The sequence below is a fragment of the Hypomesus transpacificus genome, chromosome 23 (genome assembly GCF_021917145.1).
Source record: "Hypomesus transpacificus isolate Combined female chromosome 23, fHypTra1, whole genome shotgun sequence".
In the NCBI taxonomy this organism is placed as follows: Eukaryota; Metazoa; Chordata; class Actinopteri; order Osmeriformes; family Osmeridae; genus Hypomesus; species Hypomesus transpacificus.
Genome location: NC_061082.1, coordinates 18,282,335 through 18,308,602, shown reverse-complemented (window position 1 = coordinate 18,308,602; position 26,268 = coordinate 18,282,335). Strand labels below are relative to the sequence as shown.

The following is a 26,268-nucleotide window of genomic DNA, read 5'->3' as shown; positions in this document are numbered from 1 at the left end:
TGGAGGAGCTGTGTTTCGACCGGGGCAGTGGTGAGGCCTGTGCCCTGAGCCACACATTGATAAAGGCCACTTCGAGCCGGACTGCAGACAATCGCTGCCTTCTTGCAAACCCTCTGGCCGGGATAGTGAATGCCTTGTGGTGCCGGTCAGCGTTGAGAGCCGAGCCTGGTTTCAGTCTCTCCAGGTGCGATTATTAATGCCTGGTGTTGCTGTAGTGCTGGTCAGAGCAGAGCCTTGTTGCAATCCCTCTGGGAGTGATTATTAATGCCTGGTGCTGGGGTGCCGGTCACCGTTGAGAGCAGAGCCTGGTTTCAGTCTCTCCAGGTGTGATGATTAATGCCTGGTGCTGTAGTGCTGGTCAGAGCATTGCCTTGTTACAGTCTCTCTGGGTGTGATTATTAATGCCTGGTGCTGGGGTGCTGGTCAGTGTTTGTGTGTGTCACAGCAGGTTGTTGAGTGCAGAAGATGACAGCTGGTTTGGACTGAAAACACCTCGACCTTCATGCAGTTGTAATTGGCCCGTCAGAAAGCATGTCCTCTGTCCTCTAGTCCTGACCTCTGTCCTCTAGTCATGTATCCATTCAGCCTTTCTTTGGACAGGAAGTCCTTCTGGTACCGTCTCAAACAGTCGCATTGTGCTCGAGTGGCTTTTCATATGCCACAGACAGCCGTCTGAAATCAGCCCACATTTACGTCTGAAATGGCCTCTCCCACGAGCAGATCGAGCGCGTCGAGAGCAGGGCGGAAGCGTCCCGGCTCGGAGGCGCTTCGTCGTAGCAGCGGTGGTCAGAGTCAGGGACGAGCCCCCCCAAAAGTTTCATTAGCCCCCCCACCCCCCCCCCCCCCCCCCCCCTAAAAAAAAGAAAAAAACGTCATTTATTTTATTTATTTATATATTTTAAATCTAAATGTGTTAATTTCTCTTCCTAAAACCCACTAGAGGAAACTATTTAATATGAAATTTAAAAAAAAATCTTCTGGGGGAACATGCCCCCAGACCCCCCTAGTTTTGCTGGGTCACAGGAAAAATAATAGGTTTTATCTAGGAGCCTAGCCCCCCCCAAAAGTGGGAACCTAGATTCCCCATGCGCGCGGGCTGCACACTCCCCGCTGCACGGCGGAATGGGGGAATATGCCAGCGTAGCGTCGCCCCTGGCTGTCCTGCTCAAGTGGGTCAGCCACGTAGGGACAGACAGGCATGTCAAGTCAAGCTGCCGTTGGAATTGTTCTGGTCCTTCACCTGCTGTGTGTGTGTGTGTTCTGGGGGAGGGTATTTATAGTTCAGATTTTCCCAAAGGTGCCCCTAAGTTGTGTTTGTCCTCTATCCTTCTCAAGGAGTCCTTACCTGTAAAGGTTTGATTCATGGCGGTATTAGCGGTGTAATGTAGCACTCCGACGGTGGTTTTCTCTGTGGAGGATAGCGGTCTTCGCAGGAGAGATTAGCTTGGCTACACCGTCAGTGGGCAGGTAGGTAGATATCAATAGCCCGGGCTATTTTCAGTGTTCAGAATGAGTCCATCTGTCGATCCGGAGGCCGTTAAGAGAATCAGATATTGAATTGAGGGGTTCACCTCGAGCTCAATGGCCGACGCTCAAAGCAAGGTTGTTTTTTGATCTTCACCGGGATCTCTACAGCAGAATGCGGAGGGCTGGGGGTGGGGGCTGGGGGTGGGTTTAAGTGAATTGGATTTCCTCGGTTGCAGCGCGAGCAGTCCTTTGCTTACCGTGATATCGATTGATGACTTTCACCGGACACAACCCCTCTTCATTACCTTTCCCATAACACACAGGCACGCTTTGAAAAACTCCCCACCGGCGCGTGATTGGCTGCAGACCTGCGCCACTTAACTGTTTGCAGATACAGTCAGATACTTGATTTGCACTAAACCGGCACCACACAGCCAGTGTTGGCAGAGGCAGTGTTAAGTGAGAGTCATGTCAAACACTCCTTAGATTCGTTAAGTCATTAACCTCGGTGATTGAGGTTACCAAGGCATCGTCTGTGCAGGACTGAGCAGGCGGAATGCTATTTACAAGGTTTGCAGTGGACTTTGTTGAAAAGGATTACCGTGCGAATAAATACACATCGAATGGAAAAAAAGGGATGGTGGTGTTTGTGATTCCTTGCGGAGGTGAGTTCCACTGTGGATCCGAGCGGAGCAGCCGTGTCCTACTTCTAAGTGGGTCACAGTTGGTTCCTCAGCAGAGGGATCTGCCAGGTCACTGGAGGCCTGACGATTACCTATTATAAGCTCCTCCTCCTCTCATCTCTACACCAGAGATCTCCGTCGTGGTCTTCCACAACCAGGCCAGGCCAGGCCAGGCCAGGGCAGGGCAGGGTAGGGTAGGGCAGGCCAGGCGTCCCTCTCCCCTGGTCTGGTGTCTCCTCCTGTCCCTGCCCCACCCAGGGCAGCAGCTGTTGGGCTGGCTGGTGTTGTTGTGATGTGTGAGCCAGCGAGGCAGGGCTGGGGGTCGTGGTGTTGATGCGTGGCAAGGACCGCCTCTCATCCCCTCAGGCGCTGGCTCCGCTGATCCCCTGGGGCTAAGGCAGGCCACACACACGCATACTCACACACACACGCACACTCAAACACAGACACAACCACACACACACAGACAGATACACACACGGAGCTGTCAGCCCTGCAGGGGGTCAGCTTGTTAGCAGGCAGATAATCTGGTTAACATAACACCACGTCCCTCCCGGCCCTCCGCAGCCGGCCCTGGCAGCCGCCGTAGCAGTCTGGAGGCGTGATGTCATCACGTGGCCCCACCTGACCCCCTCACCCTCACTGCCCCCCCTCCCCCCTCCCACCTCCAGAGCAGAGCAGGCCTGGGATCTGCAGACACTGAGTGGAAAGAGAGACAGAGAGAGAGGGAGAGAGAGAGAGAGAGAGAGAGAGAGAGAGAGAGAAAGAGAGAGGGGGGTGGACAGAGAGAGAGAGAGAGAGAGAGAGAGAGAGAGAGAGAGAGAACAGGAAGACCCGAGTAAAGGGAAAAAAATGACGAACCCAGTGGAAGTGCTGAGAGTGGTTTGAACCGGACCCCGGAGGACAGGAGAGGAGGAGAGGAGAGGAGGAGAAGAGAGGAGGAGAGGAGGAGAGGAGAGGAGGAGAGGAGAGGAGGAGAGGAGGAGAGGAGAGGAGGACAGGAGAGGAGGACAGGAGAGGAGGACAGGAGAGGAGGAGAGGAGAGGAGAGGAGGACAGGACAGGAGAGGAGAGGAGGACAGGACAGGAGAGGAGAGGAGGACAGGAGAGGAGGAGAGGAGAGGAGGAGAGGAGAGGAGGAGAGGAGGACAGGACAGGAGAGGAGGAGAGGAGAGGAGGACAGGACAGGAGAGGAGAGGAGGACAGGACAGGAGAGGAGAGGAGGACAGGACAGGAGAGGAGGACAGGAGAGGAGGAGAGGAGAGGAGGACAGGACAGGAGAGGAGGACAGGACAGGACAGGAGAGGAGGACAGGAGAGGAGAGGAGGAGAGGAGGACAGGACAGGAGAGGAGAGGACAGCCTCTGCCGTCCTCCGCGCCGTGTCTTTGTCCTCTGGCCGCCCGTGCCGTGATCAGATCCACCCTGACACGTCTCTCTGACACGTCTCTCTGACACGTCTCTCTGTGTTGCTGTGGTCCCCAGGAGGCGGACAGCTGGGAGATCATCGAGGGGCTGAAGATCGGCCAGAGCAGCGTCCTGAGGCCCGAGAAGCACGAGGGCTACATGCTGAAGAAGAGGAAGTGGCCTCTGAAAGGCTGGCACAAGGTAGGAGACGAGGGCAGGGAGGGAGGCAGGGAGGGAGGGAGGGGAGGGGGGGAGGGGGGGAGGGAGGGAGGGAGGGAGGGAGGGAGGGAGGGGGGGGGGGGAGGGAGGGAGGGAGGGAGGGGGGGAGGGGGGGAGGGGAGGGAGGGATGCCACGCCGGAGGGAGAACGAGGCGGGAAAAGGATCGATCGCTCGGCAGTGAAACCGCTTCAGAGGGGAATCTCCATCAGTCAGGTGATTTAGTCGGCGCTCATTAACCGGGCCCTTACTGTTTTGGGCTTCCACAGCGCTTCTTTGTCCTGGACAACGGCATCCTGAAATACTCCAAGTCTCCTATTGATGTAAGTACGCCTGATGAGAAGCCTTGGGGTGGGGTATGTGGGGGGGGGGGGGCATGGCCAGGGGGGGGGGGGGGGGGGGGCACGGACAGGGGGCACAAACTAGAGTCAGCCAGCCCTCTTTGTGTTAAGGTCAGCTCTGTTGGCCCGCAGGAAATGGGCAAGACGTGTGACTGAAAGTGCAGCGTCTACATTCACGAGCCGAAGCCTGGCTCCTTCCTCCCTTCACATTGGCCGACCCTGACCTCTGACCCCCCCGGGGGGGGGGGGGGGGGGGCGTGTTGCGTAACAGCTGCTGATGTCAGGATTTGTCGCGCGAATGAAACTAGGCTTCAGTTTATGTAACGCTGTCCCGCTCACATCAACATGTTACTCATTTAACAATGAACAAGTGCATCAAGTAAGTAGAGCAGAAAATCAAGGATCATAAGTAACAGTATTTCGGTGGTCAGTCAAGGAACGGACTAGATTTGCTCACCACAGCGCAAGGCAACCACATCTCAGCTACCAGGCACAGTGAGCAATAACAGGAATATCTTAACTACAGGAAAATCCTTAACATCTCAATTACAAGAGTGCACAGTACAGTTGCTTTTTTTACATTTCTAGATATCTTTGGCTTATCAGACTGCTTACTCCCCATCGTGTCTGAGGCCAGCTGTGCGTGTGGACGGTGTGTGTTGGAGGGTGTGTGTGGAGGGTGTGTGTTGGAGGGTGTGTGGAGGGTGTGTGTGGAGGGTGTGTGTGGAAGGTGTGTGTGGAGGGTGTGTGTGGAGGGTGTGTGGAGGGTGTGTGTGGAGGGTGTGTGTGTGAAGGGTGTGTGTGGAGAGTGTGTGTTGGAGGGTGTGTGGAGGGTGTGTGTGTGGAGGGTGTGTGTGGAGGGTGTGTGGAGGGTGTGTGTGGAGGCTGGGCCGGTGTAGCGCTTGCTCACCGGGTGTTTCTCTCCGTCTCAGATTCAGAAGGGCAAGCTGCACGGCAGCATTGACGTGGGCCTCTCTGTCATGTCCATTAAGAAGAGAGCCCGCCGCATCGACCTGGACACAGAGGAGCACATCTACCATCTGAAGGTAGGGAGGGGGAGGGGGTGGACACAGAGGAGCACATCTACCATCTGAAGGTAGGGAGGGGGAGGGGGTGGGGGAGGGGGTGGACACAGACAGAGAGGAGGAGTTATGTTGAGGCGGGAAATACTGACCTCAACTCAACTCATGTCTCCTGTTTTTCCCTCTCCTCCCCTCTCCTCTCCTCCCCTCTCCTCTCGTCTCATCTGCCCTCCCTTCTCTTTTCCTCCCCTCTCTTCTCTTCCCCTTTCCGCTCCTCTCCTCATCTCATCTCACCTCTGCTCTGCCCCCCTCCCCTCTCCTCCAGGTCAAGTCTACTGACATCTTTGACGCCTGGGTGGCCAAGCTGCGCCACCACCGTCTGTACAGGCAGAACGAGATCGTCCGCTCCCCCAGAGATGCCACCGTCCGAACGTTCCCTCCCCCCCCGGCCCCCCAGGAGCCCCCCCAGGCCCCCCCCAGCGCTGGGCTGGACGTCAAGGTGGGGCCCTCCACACCCCAGCGTAACAGAGAGAAGCTGGTCCTAAGCTAGCTTCCAGCACCACCGCTGGGAAGGTTTTAAGATGGATTGTAATTCAATTTTCTATGTGCTGTTATTGCCAATTTTAACCTCAAAGGCTTTTTTTTCATTCAAATTCTAAATGTCAGATTTAATGGAAGAACTGACAAAGAGTTTCATATTCTGAAGCGAGAGTTGTTTAGACGTAATTTTTCCCTCCGCTCCACATTTGTCATGCCCTGCCTTTGGCTGCCAGTGTTTCTAATCACACTACTGTCTGCTATGAATTTGATCATTTGTTATTTACAACCATAATGCTGTTATGCGGATTGCTGAGATAATTCGATCCAGATCGTTCTGGTGACAGTGACTGGTGGTCAGTGAGTGGGTCTGGGTCTGGATGTGATGATGCAGCTAGTGGGAATCCTCCTGAGAGAAGCTCCCAGACAGCCAGAGAGACAGGCAGGCAGGCAGGCAGGCAGAGAGACAGCCAGATAGACAGGCAGACAGGCAGAGAGACAGGCAGACAGACAGGCAGAGAGACAGCCAGAGAGACAAGCAGGCAGACAGGCAGAGAGACAGGCAGAGAGACAGGATGGTAGACAGGCAGACAGACAGGAAGGCAGACAGACAGGAAGTTATACAGGCAGACAGGAAGGCAGACAGACAGGCAGGAAGACAGGCACACTGAGGTGGGGTTGAGGCTGGTTCTTGGCTGGATGGGGGCCTGGTTGAAAGCATCCGCAAACAACATCCAGCTGCTGAGATGTGTGGCTCTAACTACCCATCCCACCCCTGCCCTCCTCCCTCCCTCCCTCCCCACCCCCCCAGCAAGCCAAGCCCAGCACCCTACCCTGGCAGCCTGCGCCCCCCCAGCAGCACCAGCACCCTGCCCTGGCAGCCTGCGCCCCCCAGCAGCACCAGCAGCCTGCCAGCCTCCTACAGTAACGGCCAGAGCAAGGTGGCAGCCTGGCTGCAGGAGTCTGAGGAGATGGACAAGTGTGCTGAGGGTGAGCAGCCTCTGGTCCCCCTAACCACCACAACACTCACTGACCCTATGTAACCACCACAACACTCACTGACCCTATGTACCCACCACAACACTCACTGACCCTATGTAACCACCACAACACTCACTGACCCTATGTAACCACCACAACACTCACTGACCCTATGTAACCACCACAACACTCACTGACCCTATGTAACCACCACAACACTCACTGACCCTATGTACCCACCACGACACGCACTGACCCTATGTACACACCGCCACAACACTGACCATACACAACACTGACCATATGTATACAACACTGACCATACACAACACTGACCATATGTATACAACACTGACCATACACAACACTGACCATATGTATACAACACTGACCATACACAACACTGACCATATGTATACAACACTGACCATACACAACACTGACCATATGTATACAACACTGACCATACACAACACTGACCATATGTATACAACACTGACCATACACAACACTGACCATATGTACACAACACTGACTGACCGCTTCTCTTAATGTAACAAGCCTTTGCCGGTTGAGAAAATTTAAAGTTTTGTAACATAAAGATCCCTACCTCATGCTGTATCTGTGTGTGTGTGTGTGTGTGTGTGTGTGTGTGTGTGTGTGTGTGTGTGTGTGTGTGTGTGTGTGTGTGTTTCTGCAGAGCTGTCTCGATGCCAGTCCAACCTGATTGAGCTGAGCAGGTTACTGCAGAGTTTGGAGATCCTTCAGAGAACTCAGTCTGCCCCCAGCTTCACTGACATGCAGGTAACACACACACACACACCAGTACACACGCACACACACACACACATACACGCACACCAGTACAAACGCACCCAAACAGCGTCTCAGAGCAGCTCGTTTCACACTACGTCATGGTGACGGATGGGGGAGGGGCTTCCCTCTGGCCTCGGTAGCCTTGGCGATGATGGAGGGGGGGTGTCTGTGCCACATGGTTAGGCTCAGTGAGGCCCGATCTATCTAAACCCAGGCCCTGCCTTCACACACACACACAGCCATCAGTCATCCCTGCTCTTGTTTCAGGAGCTTCTGTTGGTCTGTATGTAACGTCAAAGGGCCTTTAGACTGCACCACTACTTACCCTAAAACTAAAAAGGACCAACGACCATTTTCATTTGAGCTTCAAATATCATTTTCTCTGACACGTAATTACGTTGGGCTGTTCTGCGGATGAGAATCCGATCCTTTTTCATTCCATCGCTCTGAATGTGTGTGTGCTGCCTGTCTCTGTTGCTTGGTGATGGCGCAACTTCACGTTGATCTAATTAACCATCTCTCATCCATGTGTGTCATGTAGACCATGTGTTTAGACTTATCAAAGAAAGACAAGCGCTTGAGCAGAAGATGGAGAACTAAGAGTGTCGGCAAAGATGCTAAATTGCAACTTCAGGTACATCATCTCCCCCCGTCACACACTTAAACACACATTGTCTGCTTTGTGACTTCAGAACGAAATAATTCCGACGCCCCTTATACCTTAAGACCCTTAAAATAGGGGTCTACGACCCTGTTCCTGGACAGCTAACTTCTGAAGCTAACCAAGCCCACCTTATTTTCTTATTAGCTGGTTGATGAGTGGAATCATGTTAGTTACGACTGGGGTTTGGGTACAAAAAACCTACAGAAAGGTAGCTCTCCAGAAACAGGGCTGGAGAGCCTTTCCCTCAACCCTCACTGTGATACACTTTAGCTGCTAACGTTTAGCAGGAGTTTTTTCTCACCGTGGTGTCGACGCAGTGTGCTTTGTCAGGTTTCGTTGGCCGGCAAAGCAGCATCGCAACATTTGCACCATTTTCTCCCACCAAATATCCCCCTCCGCTCTGCGTTCAAACATTCCACTATCGAAAGCTTCGGGAAAAGGTTGGTCATGCTGTGAAATCACCCGGTGTTGCTATTTTAAACTGTCCCAGAGACAGACAACCCCAGAGCACAGTGGAAATGCCTTTTCCGTCACAGCTATCCCTGTCTATTACTGGGGGCTGTTGTGTTAAGACTCCGGAGCTTCGAACCTTCCTCAATCCTCACCGCTCAGCCTCCGGGAAAAGCACTGGCAAGAAATAAATGAGTCATCTTCAGTCAAGGGAACTCAGAGAGAGAGAGAGATAGAGGGAGAGAAAGAGAGAGAGGGGAACTCAGAGAGAGAGAGAGAGATAGAGGGAGAGAAAGAGAGAGAGAAAGGGATAGAGAGGGAGATGTCCTCGCTTCCATGTTACAAATGGATGAAGTCGTGTAGATATAACTACGTGACTTTGCATGATTGAATAACAGTCCGTTGTAAATCCGCACACCTGGTCATGTAACCAAATTTAAACGAGCGTGTGCGATCGCGGACATGTCCCCGTGTGCGCGTGTCCTCGCCGCGGCGCGCGCCTGGGCCCATCGAATCAGGCTTCGTCGATCGACAGCATCGCTGCGACCGCCCGCTGCGTTCGGCCCGCCCGCGTTCACAACCGGTGTCTCTCTCCCTGCTCCCCCAGGTCCCGCTGTCCGCCAGCATGTCCCCGCTCCGCCTCCACTCCTCCAACCCCAACCTGTGTGCCGAGCTGGCCGACTTCCAGCCCCCGGCCCCGCGCCTGCCGGACAGCGTGGACAGTGCCAGCGACTACATCAAGCTGCAGGAGGACTTCTGCACCATCGCCCAGAAGGGTAGGCAACACACAGGGCCCCCAGGTCGAGCGCATGTCACCGTTTGTGTACGGTTGCCATTCGTTTTTCTTGAAACGAACGCGTGCTTGTGGAGATTAAGGCCATCTTGTGTGTACATACAGTACTGTGCCAAAGTCTCAAGGCGCAAATGAAAATGATTAAAAAATAAGGCACAAAGGCTTTAAGAAGTCACGAAATGAAAAGACTCCACAAAAAGTTTCTAAGCATTTCACTTTTATACTGCTGCACAAATACGGAAGACTGAAAAGATAGATTTAAGACAATTTTTACGTAAAACATGTTGGTGCCTCAGACTTTTGCAAAGTACTGTATGTACAGATTATAAACATACGGTACATTTTGTTTGTGTTATCTAGTTACATATGTAGCGATCGTTAGCGAGGTCCGGCTTAAAGCTGCTCCTGTTCTTTCTGCAGTCCACTCTCTGCTGAAGTCGGCCTTCAACACGGTGGCCATAGAGAAGGAGAAGATCAAGCGAGTCCTGTCTGACCAGGAGCAATCGGCTCCCGCATCCCAAATCAGCACCCTCCGAAAGTCTCTGTCCCAGGTACCGCTTGTCCTACATTACCCAGGCTGCACCTCTCCCAGGAAGTGTCAGTATCAGTTTGACTGGCGCTATCACAGTGTCGGGGAGAGCTAATGAGCCGTCGGAGGTCTCTGCTGATTCCCGTCACTTTCATCACCATCAGAAACGACGAAACAGGCGTCTCTGTTATTTTTCCCGCCACTTAATTGGAGAGAATATTAACCGTGGGAAGTCTATTATCTCATCACCTCGGGGCAATCTCTCTGTCCCAATGATTTAATTGGAGTGTGCCAAAAAGTTGACATTCGTTTTGTGGTTAGTGTCAGCGGAATTATCCCCGCAGTTCTTAATTGGAGGTTTGCTTCAAAGTGTCGGGTCAAGATTGGGGTTTAAGGCTGAGTATTTGAGCGTGTGTCCACGCCCTGCAGCCCTGCATGAGGCGAGCGTGCCAGTATCGGACGATTTTTGCCGTCTCCCTTCTGCTCCTGTAGCCTGGGCGTTCATTTGTCCAGTAGGGGGGGTTAGGGTGTCCTGTAGGGGGGTTTGGGTGTCCTGTAGGGGGGGTTTGGGTGTTCTGTAGGGGGGTGTCCTGTAGGGGGATTTGGGTGTCCTGTAGGGGGGGTTGCGGTGTCCAGGAGGGGGGGTTGGGGTGTCCAGTAGGGGGGGTTTGGGTGTAAACGTTCGACCCTCCCATCCTTCACCATCACCTCGGCAGACTAATGACCTTGCTGGTTGTCACTGCTCCTGATTCCAGGCCCTCTCCCAAAACGCGGAGCTCCGAACCCGCCTGGGCCGCATCCACTCCGAGTCAGTGCTGTCTGACCAGGTGGGCAGCGTGAAGATCATCTCCCCACACGACGAGGTACCACTTCCCTCTTCCTCCGCTGGAACTAGGCCCCCCTCTATGTCCTCCTCCTCCCCCACCCGTCAGACCCTAGGACTATCACCCCGGTACCGGCTGGGTCCGTGTCAGAGACGCTGGCTGGGGTTGTCACGGCGACAGTGGCGACAGAAAGCCCCCCATGACGGTCCTTTGAAAGCTCCCGGCTCCTCTGTGGGGGGAGTGGACCGCGGGCGTACCCGTAGCGCACCAGAAAAACGCTGGTCAGGAACTGCGTCAGGTCGATTCCCATCATCGATTCGCCATCCGTAGAGAATGATTGTGTTTCCAGTATGTCTTGGCCGGTTAGCTTAAACGACCAGACCCGGACATCAAGGGTAATGGAAAAATCCAAGAAGGATAAGCGCTCAGTCAGGACAGAGAGAAAGAACAATGGCATTAGTGGGTTCGGAGAGATTGATCTTTATTTACTGGCTCAGGTTCCAGCTCGATCTTAATCTCTCTCCAAATCAACCTTGAACGATATGCTAATGTTCTTGTTTTATCGGTTTGGTTTTTGTGTGTGTGTGGGCGTGGTTTGTTCTGCAGGCCAGCGAGCAGATCGGCATCCCGCTAACCCAACAGGCGTCCAACGAAAGCCGACTGTCCATGTCCGAGTCCGTGTCGGAGTTCTTCGACGCCCAGGAAGTGCTCCTGTCGGCCAGCTCTTCGGAGAACGAGGTGAGGGGGCGTGAAAGCAGGGAGGGCGGTCCGTAGGACCTTGGGGGAACCTTCTGAGAAGGGAGGGTGGAGGTCAGACTTGTCAGGCTGCTGGAGAGCTCAGATGAGGCATCGCTGAGCTGGAGTGTGAGCCTGGGAGATAAGAGCCACCGGGAAGCTAACACAAAGACACGCGGCCCCCCGAGGGGGCCCCCTCTGCGCGGCCCCCCGAGGGGGCCCCTCTGCTCCAGGGGCTCCTGATCCCCCTGTCAGGGGCCCCGGCCGTCCTCCCTCACGCGGGGGGGAAAGTCCTTCATCACTCCTCCGTGCTGTCAGGGATAAGCTCTTCTCCGCGGGCGTGGTTACAGGCTCTGTTGCCCCCCCGGCCACCATCATGGGGCCCTCTCTGGCATGGCCACTGGCTTGGTTGTATGCTTCAGTATGGAAGTGCATGGAAATGCTGCAGTGTCTCATCTTGTGATTACTGCAGAGGGAGAGATAGCCAGACTGCAGTTTGTTAGCCACTGGCAAACTGCAGTGTGTGTGTGTGTGTGTGTCCTGTCCCTGTGACCGCAGCATTTTGTTATTGACCACAGCACGCTTGTGTGTGTGTGTGTGTGTGAAGTCATGCGCTGACTCGCTGCCCCTCTGTCCCTGCTCCTGTCGCAGGCCTCAGACGATGAGTCATACGTCAGCGACGTGAGCGACAACATTTCCGAGGACAACGCCAGCGTCACCGACAACGTCTCCAGACAAAGTAGGCCCCGCCCCTCTCTGCACCCCGCAGCCAATCCCCTGCCTGCGAGCGGGGAGCTTGTGCTATACAGGTGTCGCATACACTCACACACGCATCCATGTATACACACACAGGGCCGTATAAACAAACGACCGTACACACGTGCACACACACGACCACACACTCACACACGTGCGCGCGTAGACACACAACCATGAAAGCGTACACACACACACACAACCAAAGTACACTCACACCACCATACACACACATACACACACACAGCCATACACACGCGCCATGTCGGTCTGTGGGGCAGGCTTGACCTTGCAAGGCTCCTCCATGGCAGGAGTTTCACTCAGGACTAAAAGCGCTCAGTGAAAGTGAAGAGTAGACCGTCTCCTGCCCCCTGCAGGCAGCAATGGTACTACAGCAGCCATGACCCCAGGACCCTCAGTTAGAAGACTGTGTGTAGGGTCCATACTGAAAGTGGTCAAGCGCACTAAAGCAGAAAATGTATAAGTCCCACATACATCTGAAGGCAATGTTCCCTGTCAGTCGCAGTCCGCCTGGAAATGTGTGCCTGTGGTATAGCTTCATGTCCGGCCCTCTCCACGCTCCACATTCAAATGTACATGTTCAAGGCCAAGCGCCTCGTGAAGGTTTGTGGTTAGAATTGTGCCCGCTGACAAATGGTTCATCACGGTGAATCGTGGCAACAAAAACCTTGACAAGGGATTCCTGACACACAAAATGGGGAACATTCATGTCCCCTGTGGCGATTTCACACCCAAAGACAATATGAAAACTAAAATCGTTCTGGTGATACATGCACAGTATAAAAAGATGTTAGCAAAAATGATTGACACTCTGTCTTTTTAAAATGCTATTTGATGTTATCTTGGCTTTTTACTATGATGACAATAATGTATTCAGTGTAGCCTAGTTAACAGGATTGAGCTGAAAAGGACTCAGTATATTAATATTAATATCAGGGGAAGGCAAACCAGACCTGAAACCTGTCACATCTTAGTACTTCAGCACCTGCACTGTGCTCCACAACTGCCCCCTAATGTCAGTTGCACACAGTTCCCTGCCCGCTCCTCTACTCTCCGGGGGAAGAGCAATCAGCGCTGATGAAATATTGACCGGAACGAGATTTGTGTTAGCCTCTATGCAACCCAAAAACCCTCCTCGTTTAAATGTTTATAATTAAATGGATCCATACTATAAGTAACGTGTGATATGAAGGGAAGTTAATAGTCTGCGAGGCATCATGACACGCTCAGTGATTACTCTCACATTAACACTTCCCACAATCTGGCCTCAGTTCGCCACCACCTCACCCTGTGCCTCGCCAATTTCCTGTCTCCAAAATGTTTGTAGTCAGATTTTCCGCCCGGATGCTCTCGGTCCTAACGTGGGCAGAGGCGCACGTCTCTTTCAGGCCTTGTTTTGTGCCTGACGGGCTATCAATGAGGCCCCAGGTTTGTCCTGAGAAAACACCCAAGAGCAGACAGCCTCTAACACATTCCACATTTCCATTCACGTAGCAAATGCTTTGATCCCGAGTTACATGGGCTTGATGGGGCTCTGCTGTGTGTCTGCTAGACTGACCGACTCAGTGACCCTCTCTGTCTGCTGGACTGACCGACTCAGTGACCCTCTCTGTCTGCTAGACTGACTGACTCAGTGACCCTCTCTGTCTGCTAGACTGACTGACTCAGTGACCCTCTCTGTCTGCTAGACTGACCGACTCAGTGACCCTCTCTGTCTGCTAGACTGACTGACTCAGTGACCCTCTCTGTCTGCTAGACTGACCGACTCAGTGACCCTCTCTGTCTGCTAGACTGACCGACTCAGTGACCCTCTCTGTCTGCTAGACTGACCGACTCAGTGACCCTCTCTGTCTGCTAGACTGACCGACTCAGTGACCCTCTCTGTCTGCTAGACTGACTGACTCAGTGACCCTCTCTCCCCCTCCTCCCCCCCAGTGGCCAACGGAGACTTTGCGAGCAGTGCCTTCCGCAACGGGCGCCGCACCTGCCTGCCCGCCCCCTCCCCGGACACCAGCAACATCAACCTGTGGAACATCCTGAGGAACAACATCGGCAAGGACCTGTCCAAGGTGTCCATGCCAGTGGAGCTGAACGAGCCGCTCAACACCCTGCAGCACATGTGCGAGGAGCTGGAGTACAGCGAGCTGCTGGACAAGGCCGCAGAGACCCACGACCCCTTCGAACGCATGGTACGCTCCGCTCCCCTCCCCCCCCCCCTCCCCCCGGCCAATCAGCACTCCTCCTCCCTCCCTCCCCCCCTCCACAACAGGAAGTGGTTTACTGCACCGCCGGGGGAGGCTAGGATAGCTGACGGGAGGGCTCGTGACTCTGTTGACGACTCCCGCACGAAAGGGTTTCAGACCGCGAGCACAAACTCTCGGGTCACTCTGCCCTTGCGCTGTAGAGACTTTCCACAGTCTGGATAAGACCGTTTTTTGGTCGGTTTTTCCTTGTGTTAAATGACACTGACAATATCAATATCAGCATCCTATCAAATGTTGTGACATCGTCAGAGACCAGGCTGGGAGCTTGTCCGTCAGTCTCCTCTGATCTCTACCATCTCTCATGAGCCTCATTTCTCAGTGCAACGCCATTTGCATACTAAAATATAAGACATACTCGTTAAAAAGCCTATTATGATGGCTGATGACTTTTCCGTAGCCGGAGGGTTGTAAACCTGTGTCTAATGGCGTTTATCTTCACGGGTGACGCGGAATAAATAGGATTCGGCTGGGTTCACTCTCAAGGTGCTTGTCGAAGGTTCGGAGTGGCTCGGTGCGTTTTGAGCGCCTCTCCTCTGATTGGTTGACAGTGTCGTCCTCTCCTCTGATTGGTTGACGGTGTCGTCCTCTGCTGCAGGTCATCGTCGCTGCGTTCGCAGTGTCTGGATATTCCTCCACGTACTACCGCGCGGGAAGCAAGCCATTCAACCCTTTACTGGGAGAGACGTACGAATGTATCAGGGAAGACAAGGGCCTCTGTTTGTTCTCAGAACAGGTAAGACCACTCGGTTCTTGCGCGCGTGCACGTTTGCATAAGTAATGGCCTCACAAACGGACCTGCACTGTTTCACCTCTACAGCATGTTCATTAATGAAGCCCCAAGGTGTAGGGTTACTAAAAGGAGTAGCTAAACTGTGGTCACCCTATACGACAGCCACAGAGCTGGAGTGATACACGGTACACATGCGTGTCTCGGGTGACCCAGACTCCTGTCATCTGATCTTTCAGGTTAGCCACCATCCACCCATCTCAGCTTGTCACTGTGAGTCCAAGAACTTCACCTTCTGGCAAGGTAGGCATCTCTTAACCTTAATACAGTGGGGACAGCAGACAATTACCCCAGCTGGCCCGCAACCATCAATCACATTTGTTATGTAAATGTTTATGAATAAATGAATACATTGAGTGTTTGACTTGGGATTGTTCCAGCAAAGGGGGCCGGCGTCAATCGATCGTTCTTGACGATCTGTACAGTGAGTTCATTTAGGGGTTTATCAACTCTCGTCGTTGATTTTTCTTGGCAGATGTCAGGTGGAAGAACAAGTTCTGGGGGAAGTCGATGGAGATCCTGCCGATCGGGACGGTGAACGTCATGCTGCCCAGGTGAGGTGCCCCTCATGCTGGCCTGGCCACGCAGCTCCACTGGGTTCATCCGGACCTACATTGATCTGTAGATCTCTCTCTCTGTCTCTCTTATTCTCCCGCTCTCTTTCTGTCTCTCTCTCTTTTCTCCCTCTCTCTTTCTCTCCGTCTCTCTCTCTCTATCTTCTCACTCTCTCATAGAGTCTCTCTCCCCCTCTATCTCTCTCTATACTGTATTTCTTCTAGTAATTGAAACCTGCGTTTTAATCAATACCGTTTGAAAAACAAATGGCACGACAGCCTAATTGGCTGCGTAATTCATTTGTCACAATGCCAGCATCGAAGCAATTTGAGTGGGATCTTTGTTAAAGCTGTGTGAATGGTTCGCACTTGTACTCCCGATAAAACGCGCGGCTTCAATTTTACACTAGGCTTTGTGTTTGACCTCCTTGTCTATTCTTTGTATGTCTATAGCCGCACTGCAGCTACAATTCACAAACTCTCTCTTACGAATTAAACACCGCCCTCGAATAAACGGTCCTTGACAGGACGGGGGGTGGAGGAGGGTGTGTGTGTGTGTGTGTGGGGGGGGGGGGGCTTGTTCCATGTCTGTCCTCTTTAAGGAGCGAGCTGGGCAGATGGAGCTGAGGGGTGTGGGGTCCCTGCTGAGTATGTTTCTTTAGTTTTGACGCTTTTATCCAAAGCGACTTCCAAGAGAAAGCTTTACAAAAGTGCGTAGGTCACTGATCATAACAACGAGATAGCCCCAAACATTGTGGGTACAAATGCAAAACATGAAGCATGCATTGTGAAAAAACTAATAAGTCCCAAAGGGAAGAACCATAAGAGCAAGTTGTGAAACAAGTTACAATTAAACAACATTAACCTCAATCTTCCCATGGATTTTTTTTTTGTACATTATAGAACATTTCAATAAATCATATTAATGTTACTGTTTAATTTAAACTACAATGTTCTAGCCTATTCATTTACCGTAGGGAGTATTGTACCCCCCAACTTTGGGTTTTGATTTGCCTCCAGGAGGCCACACAACCACTTCCTTCTGCCACCCCGAATGAAAACCTCTAGACCCACCCCTGGTCTCACGCTGTTTTTAACCACCGCTCCCCCCCCCCCCCCCCCAGTTTCGGCGACCACTACGAGTGGAACAAGGTCACCACCTGCGTTCACAACATCTTGAGCGGCCGGCGGTGGATCGAGCACTATGGGGAGATCACCATCAGAAACATCCGGGGCAGCGCCTGCATCTGCAAGCTCACCTTCGTCAAGGTCGGACATGACATTTGTGTGACAAAAAAAACTCCTAACGGCTGATGTGAGGGGTCATATCCAAAGTGTTTTCCCAATCAAGTGACATTTTTACTGTTTAGCCCTTCTTACAAGCAATGTCAAAAAGGGCTCCGTGCATGCCCATTGAACCGCACCTAAACCAATCTTGATCCTTTTCAGGGAAATTACTGGAGCTCCAACGTAAACGAGATCCAGGGCTTCGTGATGGACCAGGAAGGGAAGGTGGTCCATCGACTGTTTGGCAAATGGCACGAGGGGCTCTACTGCGGAGTCCCGCCCTCGGCCAAATGTGTGTGGAGGCCAGGTGAGCAGAAGGCCCCGCGCCGCCCCAGGTGTCTCTACCTGACGGTCTGTTAGGGAGGAGCTGGGTCTAGCCTGGACCCCATGCCTGGAACCCATGCCTGGACCCCGTCCTGCTGGTAGTGATTCAGTATTTGAGCAGAGATATTCTTGATAGAGTGCGCCACCGTTAAAGTGAAAACCATTCAGGGCGCCACAGTAAAGTACCTCGTAGGCAGATGCCTTACCGCGGCGGCCTGGCTTCGAATCCAGCCTGGACCCCTTTGTGGCAGGTGTTCCCCTCTCTCTCCCTGTCTCTCTCTCTCTCCCTGTCTCTCTCTCTCTCTCTCTCCCTGTCTCTCTCCCTGTCTCTCTCTCTCTCCCTGTCTCTCTCTCCCTCTCTCTCTCTCTCTCCCTGTCTCTCTCTCTCTCTCCCTGTCTCTCTCTCTCCCTATCTATCTCTCTATCTATCTATCTCTCCCTGTCTCTCTACCTGCCTTTCCTGTCACACTTCACTTACAATCTGTCCCAGTAAATCGTGAAAAATGCACATGCACGCACACACAAAAACATTGAAGTGCACCGGTCAACACGATCTCTGTGGCCAGCGATGTCCGCCGGTCACTGCCTCATCCCTGGCCGTGTGCTCTTCCAGGGTCCATGCCCACAGACTACGAGCTGTACTACGGCTTCACCAGGTTCGCCATCGAGCTCAACGAGCTTTGCCCCGAGATGAAAGACGTCCTCCCCCTCACCGACGCCCGCTTCAGACCTGATCAAAGGTACGGCCTGGCCCCCACCCCCCCCCCCCCTCCAACAACCAATAGAGAGCTGGGGGGGGAGGGGGGGGGGGGGGTTGCGCAATAGCCTGACAACGTGGGCGTATGGTTTGGCTGCAGGACGGAGCTGGAAGTGTCACCTCCCTCCCACCGACCCTGCATGCCGCAGGACAGAGGTCTTCCATCCTGATCCTCGGGGCCCCACTGTACAGTACGTTCTAGACGTTTCCCTGCTTCAGCACACCTGATTCAGATGAATGGTCGTTGTCAGGCCTCTGCAGAGATTGAGAACGACCCGCTCATTTGATTCAGGTGTTTTGGAGCAGGGAAACATCTAGAACGTACAGGATAGCGGGCCCTGAGGACCAGGGTTGAAGACCACTGCACAGGACCTTCTCACAGGGAGACGATTCGTCTCATGATCTGATCCGACGGCTTCATCCTCTTTCCTTTGTCCCCGATCCCCTCGTCCCGTCAGGCACTTAGAGGAGGGGAACGTGGAGCTGGCGGCGTCCGAGAAGCAGCGCATCGAAGATCTTCAGAGGACCAGGAGGAAGTATCTGGAGGAGGGCGAAATCAAACACCAGCCACGCTTCTTCAAGTGAGCGCTGCACCCAGGCCTGCAGGCCAGGCAGAGTTAACCATATCCCTTTCAACTACGGAAGGTTTTTTTGGGGGGCCTTTAGGAATATCATGGCACCGTATAGTATTCAGCAGCGTATCTTGATATCCCGTCTCCTGTGTCCTAGGAAAGTGGTCGATGCCAACCAGAGAGAGAGATGGGTTTCCAACAACACCTACTGGGAGCTCCGTAAAACCCCCGGCTTCATCAACATGGAGAACCTTCAACTCTGGTAGCTGAGGAAACGCTCCACTCACCATATCCCCTTCGCAGACAGAGAGGCTGTTACCTATGCACAATGAGGTTTTCAAAACAAAACTAGTGACAAGGTGGTGGCACGCTCGGTTACTAAGGGACAGTGGCACCAGAGACGCGTTGATGTTTCTGATATCCTGACGACGGACAGACGACGTCAACAGACTTTTCCTTGGTTCACCTTCATTTTGCTTGCAGAAGCCGGGTGGTCAGGGCAACTATTTGACCACGTAGATCTCTCCTAAGCCGTATTGACTTCCGATTATGTCCTTGCCTTAAAAAGTCGCCTATCCACACCAACACATTGGGAAGCTTTTAGTGAACGCCACTTGATTTCTGAAAGCGGTTTAGTTGAAACTAGTGTTTGAATTAGGACTTTTGATTACCTACTGTATGTAAAATGCATGTTTAGAGTGCAGCTTTGATTGGCATGTCTATGCCATATTTACTATATCCACCTAATTTGTTGTAGAAAAAAATAGATATTTTTGTAAAATATCTTCAACATGACAGAATTTACACACAAAAAAAGGTATTCGTGAGAATTGGCAGATATCATTTATTTAGATTTTTTCCTTTGCTTTTGTTAAAAAAATGCATCATTGCTGTTCTCTCCTGGGACACACCGTTGTTTAAAGTTGAAAAGTCTTCTCTCACTAGCGTTGTTCAGAAACTCTCGAAAAGAATTCCTCAAGTCAACCTCCAAAGGGGATGAAGATCTGTCTGGAGGGACATGTGACACTGCAAAACGACAACAACCTGGTCCCTTCACACCAAACACCCCCATCAGCACCATTGTTGTGACTACATGTACTGTACTGTACGGACAACACTGCTACCCACATGCCAGCTCCACCACACCTGGCTCCCACGTCATGTCAAGTACCACTTCTCTGTGATTTCCCCTCGTTTGTTTGTGTGTGGCTGAAAGTGTACTTCCAGTGTTACTATACGGATGTGTGACGTCCCATCGCCCCCCCCCCCCCCCCCCCCTGGCTGTGGAGACATTCCTCCCAGGTTCCGTGACCCTGGGGCCCCCCGTTGCTGGGCTAATTATAACCCTTGTCACTGGTCAGGCTGTGTGTTTTCACCCACTGTGGCTGCGGGACTGTCCTGCACTCCATATATAGAGGGGCAGCCCGTCACCTCCCCTACCAACTCACCCCTCACCCGAGTCCAGTCCTAGAGAGTCACCGCTCACGCTACTTCCCAGAAGGCCGTGCAGCAGGGACTGAGGGGGGGGGGGGGTGAACTCTCTGCTGAGCGTAGAGGTCAGAGCGTCCTCTAGTCTGAGTCACATGACACCCCCTGCTCTCAGCTCCCTCCCGCTTACAGAACGAGGAGGTTGTGGACCTCTAGAGACCCCTACCGTCTGCTCCACCTACATACAGGAGTCACCCGGGGGTGGGGGGGGGGGGGGGGGGGGGGGGGGGGGGGGGGGGGGGGCGTACCAGCCTGCTATGGAAGAGGGCCCCAAGTTTGTTTTCTTTTCGTTGAATGACCCAGCTTACTGTATCGGCAAGTTCTTTAACACAGGTTGTTGAAGCCAAAGAAATGCTTTTATTTTGATTGTGTAATTACTATGTCCTTAGTAAATACTGAAAGGAATGTTTTACAAAAGGTGTTCCATACTGCTGTGGGTTCACTACCATGATGTGGGTCTTTGAAAAAAGTGCAGTACAGTTTTCATTATTTCAAAGGATTTGGGCTTTAGGATACATATTTGATGTCTCACTTTGTGTAAGAAAATACACAATGACTTTCAATGTGTGAGATTACCATGAAATTACTGAGCAAGAATTTAAACTAAATCACCCATTTGGATGTTTCCTTCAATGGTGTTGTCTTGTCATGTAAGGAAGAAAAAGAGGAGAATGGTTTTAAGTGTTTTAGATATTGCAGACTGAGTACAATGATTACTTTGCCTGCAGTGCTAACATAGGAACATACATTATAACCAAAAACAAGTATGTTTATTTTATTTAGAAAATATGTCAGTTTGTTTCATTCAGTTCACTCCCTCATGACTACTGTAGCCTACATGTTTATCAGCTTCAATTCAGCTTGCTGTGCCTTAACACATTTATTAACTTACCAACACTGACTAGAAACTCCATACCCTTTACCCTTCCAATACAACATGTTACATTTGTTTTATTTACAGGCAGAAAAGGTGTTTTTAGCATTTTCCAATGATTACATTTAGTAAAGACAGCACTCCGAAACTGAAGATGGGAAAGTCACCTTGTTGCGAGCATGCCTGCTAACTTGTGATCCTTCGTTTCCGACGGCAAGTTTACGATGGTTTGGTCTGGTTTGTGAAGTATCCACATTTCTCCTCTTTGATTGGACAGACGATGACATTCTATTAATGTTAACACAAATGTCTGTCGTGTAACTGATGAATAAATTAAACTTTGTCCCAGAGCGACCAGAGAAAAATAAATAAACCTGAGACTTCATGTTGCTTTGTTTCGTCACAGTAGGACAGAGACTGTTTAGATCATCTTAGATAGTCTGTTGTTATATCTGCATGTTTAAAGGACATAGCCTGCGAATGAATGTTGCAAATGCCTTACGAAAGGTTTTTGGTTTCTCAATTGGACTTTTATCTTTTACGTTTCGGACTGACGTGTACCACTTCGCCCTTTCAGCAGAGTTCTTTAAAAATCCATTCCACGATGGGTACCTCTAAAGTGCAATTGTATAAGTACATATCTCTCCATGAACACTGTACACTGCTGCTAGGCCTACATAGTGCTTGTTCTAATAAAACCATAAAACTCATTTCTGAATGATTTAATGAATGCCTTTATTCCAGTGTGATTAACACCACAGCATTGGACTGAGGAACACTTCCCGCAGTCTTGCCCCTCACGTCCAGCAGATGGCGGCAAACCACGGCTCCGATGTTTATCAGTGAATCTTAAAAAAAAAATAAGTCTCGCAATGCAAGACGACAAGGACCCCTGGTCGAGGTCTCTACACGGCGCTAGGTAAGGATGTCAGAGGAAAAGCGATGACGCCATCGGTGGCTGGATTGATGACATTTCCAAACGGAATCTTCCTCTTCACTCGTGTTCTTCACAAGCAGCAACATCGTCAACAGCTACTGTTCTCCCAGACAGAGACGAGAGCCGGAGGCACCTAGACTAACTGGGGCACCGCTAACATCGCATACTGACACAGGAATATATCTATAGAACATATCTATATATAACCTGCTTGAAGCTAACTCATTTGGCAGTATAGTACTACCGCATACAGAACAGCTGTTGTGTACGTACAGTAGGTTGTCTTGCTGTACTGTGCAATGACCACTGTTCTTAAATATGTCACTTAATTTAAGAGAGGATGGAATACTAGTTGATCCCAGTAACTGCATGATATTTCAGACCACTCAGTGCATGAAATAAAACCTTATCCAAACATTCAAACACACAAGGAAGCTTATCATCATACATATGTTAGCTGACATTTCATTTAAACATGAAATAATACATGAACAGCAGAAATAACTTTTTCACACTCATTTTTCATAATTACATTGTAGATTGAGCTGGTGTCTCTGCGATATTGTCAATGGGGACAGTCTGGTGTATAAAAACATCGGTAGGCAGTAGCCATACATTTTAGTATTTTTCAGGGGAATTATGCACTATTCACACAAACTGTACAACTCTGCATCCCTTAAAACATCCCAGTAAAAAACAAAATTCTAGCATATGTCTTCAGAAGGAACTTTCACACTCACATCATAAAGCAAAACACTATAAGCACAAATACACCATGTAGAAGTACGTATATAATGGTGTTTTGGACTTGTGTATTAAACAGACATATACTCAGAGTACACGTCAAATAAAAACCAAGGTGAAATAAATTGCATGTATATAAAGTGTTTATACACATGACTGTATTGTTCTTTATTTCACATTTGACTCCTCTCTTGTGCGCTGGTCTTAAAAGATACTATGTAATATCCGTGTAATCATCCAAATATATTAAAAATAGAGACTGGTGGTCTGCTAACTATCGTCTAACTAAAACTGACAATCATTATTCACCCACACCTCTGACCTAAACCTTCTGGTTCCCCTGCCCCTGTCTGACCTTTAACCTTTGTGTCTGCCATCTAAATAGAAGCCTACACATCGGGATGGTCCTGTTTTAAGAGCTGACTGTCATCAGAAGGCAGAAATAAATACACGTCAAACTATTGGAGCTCTACACTTGATGTCCCGTTTGTGAACGACGCCGCCACACGACGATCCTTCATTTCCGATCGTGTGAACACTCGCAGCGTCTGTGGTGTGAGATGGTACCTCAGCTGGGTTGTGTGTGTGTGTGTGTGTGAACCTGCTGTTCCTCTCCACGCCGCGCTCACTTGGCGGAGGCCATGATCTTGACGTACTGCAGCGCGCTGTGGGCGGCGTCGTTGTGGGCGTTGCCGCAGGAGATGCCCGTGCCGTGGCACACGGTGACGGGGGCCGTGGACAGCTCTGCCAGGCACTGGTACTGCCCGTTCACCGTCAGCTCGTCTGCAAACACCACACACACACACACATGCCGCATAAGAACAGGAAGAAGAATCACAAATCACCAGCGTAACAGACAAGCATGCATTCATTTTCCCCTCAAGTTCTAAGCCGATGTATTGTATTTGATCAAAGTCCGGAAACAGTTTGATATCAAATCACGTATCCCAAATCATAATATGGACAGTAGTAAGTGGTTACTCACAAAAGCACTGATAAATATCTATGGTCCAGAGCTTTCCTACTTAAGATATGTGTGTGACTGGATCACTCAAATGCACCGAATTTCCTGCATGGTGGTTAATAAAGTGTTGGTTAATCTGATCTTCTCAAATTGTAGTTGAACCCCCCTGATAAGGGCCTATACAATACGCACTAATAGTACACCGCTTTGGATAAAAGCGTCTGCTAAATTAATAAAATGTAAATCGAGACACATTAGCTGGATGCCTGAAGGTAACCCTGTTATCTAAAACCTCTCCTAACCTAATCCATTATGCATTCATTATTAATAATGAATGAGACCAAACTGACGCAGCAGCATCATAGTCACGATGTAGCGCCGCTTCCTCGTGGAGGATCTCTGATCCTCTTACCTATGTCAAAGTAGGCGACCTGGAAGCCCTGTTCTTCAGACAGCTCCAGCAGCATCTGTATGTAGTCTGTGTTGGGGATGCTGAGGGGAGTCCTTCCAAGCAGAGAGATCTTCTCCCCTGACGAGTTGCGCAAGTTCTCAAACCGGACGTTGGGCTTTGGAGTCTGGAACCAATGACACACACACACACACACACACAGTGACACTTTCATTATGTATGAAGTAAACGGAGGGAGTCGTTTGGCGGGGAGTTCCAAACGGCGGGAAAGTTCCGGAACGTACCCAGGTGATTTCGGGACAACCGGACAGACTTTGAAGCTTTGCCACCATCTTCTCCGCCGCGGCTTTCTTAGCTGCCTTCTTTGAGTTTCCCATGGCTGTGGGAACAGGGGCCACGCGTGACTGACTGACCAGAATAGCCTTCATACTCACTTCACACCATCATGTCTCAATGCTCATACCCGTGTCTGAGAGGGACTCCATTCTACAAGTAACAGTGAATTCTCTCTTGTGTGGCGGGCCGGCCTCCATCATGACAGTGTACTCGGGCAGCCTCCAGCCTCTCTGCAGCGCTAGCTCCTGCAAACCACCAATAATAACAATCACATTTTTGGTTTCAATTATTTTCATTTGAATCATGTCAAAAGCAAAGACGCAGCCTGGTGGTGTGGTCATGATCTTAAGAGACGTATCTCCACCTTTTCCCACCTGTAATATCCCTACTGAGTTGGGCTGGTCAGAGGGCTCTGCTATCACACCGTTACAAACTTGTAGACTGCTGCAGGAGGGGAGGACAAAGCAGTGTGTAGCAGACGTTACCTCCAAAGTCGTAGCCTATATTTCATTCAAGTTTAGCTATAAGGTACGGAAGGTAGGCCAAATAATAGTAAAACACAGCATAACGGGGGCAATGACATTATTGTCTGTAGGCTATTTGAGACTTCAGCTAATAACGAAGGAGCGTTATTTGTTATTCATGCTCAATAAAAACAAAATAAACAACAACAAAAATACTGCAACATGATGACACAGACGTTGGTTATAGCGGACTTACGCGACTCCAGTCTCCATCTCCAGTAAGTTAAGGGCTGCCTCTGCCGCCTGATGTTTGGCCGCTTTCTTGCTCGAACCCTGACCTGACAAACAGTGGCACAACTTTAGGCAAGTCTGCATGAACTTGGAAACTACCTCGAGCAACTTTGAATGGGAAAACCGCCGTCTTTCCATTGCCTCACTCACCCGTGCAGGATACGTCTCCTATAGTGACGTTAAAGACAAAACTCGGTTGATGAGCCTCCCCCTCCGCCTTCTCCATGGTGTAGACGGGAATGTTGCCGATTTTGGTGCCGTATTCGTGCAGAATTTGTATCGGAGTTTTGCCAGGGCACGGTGGTGTCGGTGAATGTTGAGTAACCAAGCTGCACGAAATCATCACCGAACAAATGAGACCCAAGTTAGACAGATGTTTGTATGATATATTAGTATTAGTACTAGTATTCTAAACCCCTTGAAAAATTGATGGAAACAAGTAATTGCAACGCTCAGTTATAATGGCGCAAATTAGCAAGTCTGCTAATCGTACGCTGCAATGACAGACCTTGTGTTGTTATTGAGTGTGGTTCTTATTGCTGTCGACTGGTATCCTTCTTGCGACATGGCTTGCTGTAAATATGGAATATGTTTTTATTGCCAAAAAGTAAGACTTTTTGTGGTGCACCACACCAGCACATAAACTACGGCGGACTCTGTGACATCAACATCCAGTTCACAGGTTCATGCGCTTATTTCCGCAAGTTGTATGGGATTCAGTAGGCCTAATGCCGACATACTGCCATCTACTGGTTTAGTAAAACACTGAGCTTCGTGGGAAGTAGTTTAAATTTTCATATTGCTTTATATAAACAATGTATGGCTTTAAATTATTTAGACTCTGTAATTCTGTATTGCTGGTGGATTACTATGGACTCAACAGAATTTAGAACTCAGGTTTCCTGTAGACTGTAACCTATGAGCTCATAATGAAAACAAGAGAGACCTGATCACTTCTACCATACCGCTGCCCAGC

General features: G+C 50.7%; 2 protein-coding genes across 4 annotated transcripts in view; one reads left to right on the top strand and one right to left on the bottom strand.

Annotated features, from left to right (window-relative positions):
- osbpl6 (oxysterol binding protein-like 6) overlaps nucleotides 1-20,464 on the top strand; it is a 32,909-nt gene extending 12,445 nt beyond the window's left edge. Inside the window, exons 3-24 of one of the 2 annotated variants that reach the window (XM_047046131.1) lie at nucleotides 3,633-3,755; nucleotides 4,041-4,094; nucleotides 5,045-5,158; nucleotides 5,460-5,633; nucleotides 6,483-6,515; nucleotides 6,553-6,661; nucleotides 7,353-7,456; nucleotides 8,010-8,102; nucleotides 9,190-9,358; nucleotides 9,796-9,926; nucleotides 10,660-10,767; nucleotides 11,335-11,466; nucleotides 12,115-12,202; nucleotides 14,176-14,429; nucleotides 15,100-15,237; nucleotides 15,471-15,534; nucleotides 15,767-15,845; nucleotides 16,970-17,114; nucleotides 17,295-17,439; nucleotides 18,070-18,196; nucleotides 18,672-18,794; nucleotides 18,943-20,464. In XM_047046131.1, coding sequence (XP_046902087.1) covers nucleotides 3,633-3,755; nucleotides 4,041-4,094; nucleotides 5,045-5,158; nucleotides 5,460-5,633; nucleotides 6,483-6,515; nucleotides 6,553-6,661; nucleotides 7,353-7,456; nucleotides 8,010-8,102; nucleotides 9,190-9,358; nucleotides 9,796-9,926; nucleotides 10,660-10,767; nucleotides 11,335-11,466; nucleotides 12,115-12,202; nucleotides 14,176-14,429; nucleotides 15,100-15,237; nucleotides 15,471-15,534; nucleotides 15,767-15,845; nucleotides 16,970-17,114; nucleotides 17,295-17,439; nucleotides 18,070-18,196; nucleotides 18,672-18,794; nucleotides 18,943-19,051 — 2,616 coding nt within the window. In that variant the 3' untranslated portion in view covers nucleotides 19,052-20,464. The other variant, XM_047046130.1, reaches the window with a different exon arrangement.
- A 12-nt stretch (nucleotides 20,465-20,476) lies between these two features.
- On the bottom strand, nucleotides 20,477-25,976 carry prkra (protein kinase, interferon-inducible double stranded RNA dependent activator). Of its 2 annotated transcripts, none has more exons than XM_047046132.1 (8): nucleotides 25,801-25,976; nucleotides 25,443-25,621; nucleotides 25,258-25,339; nucleotides 24,912-24,981; nucleotides 24,665-24,782; nucleotides 24,486-24,580; nucleotides 24,205-24,367; nucleotides 20,477-23,611 (listed from the first exon to the last, which is right to left on the bottom strand). In XM_047046132.1, exons 1-8 carry the CDS (start codon nucleotides 25,857-25,859, stop codon nucleotides 23,454-23,456), a joined length of 924 nt encoding a protein of 307 aa, XP_046902088.1. In that variant the 5' UTR covers nucleotides 25,860-25,976; the 3' UTR covers nucleotides 20,477-23,453. The 2 variants fall into 2 exon arrangements, with proteins under 2 accessions (XP_046902088.1, XP_046902089.1); XM_047046133.1 differs by having other exon boundaries at nucleotides 24,912-24,978.
- Nucleotides 25,977-26,268: the final 292 nt, after the last annotated feature.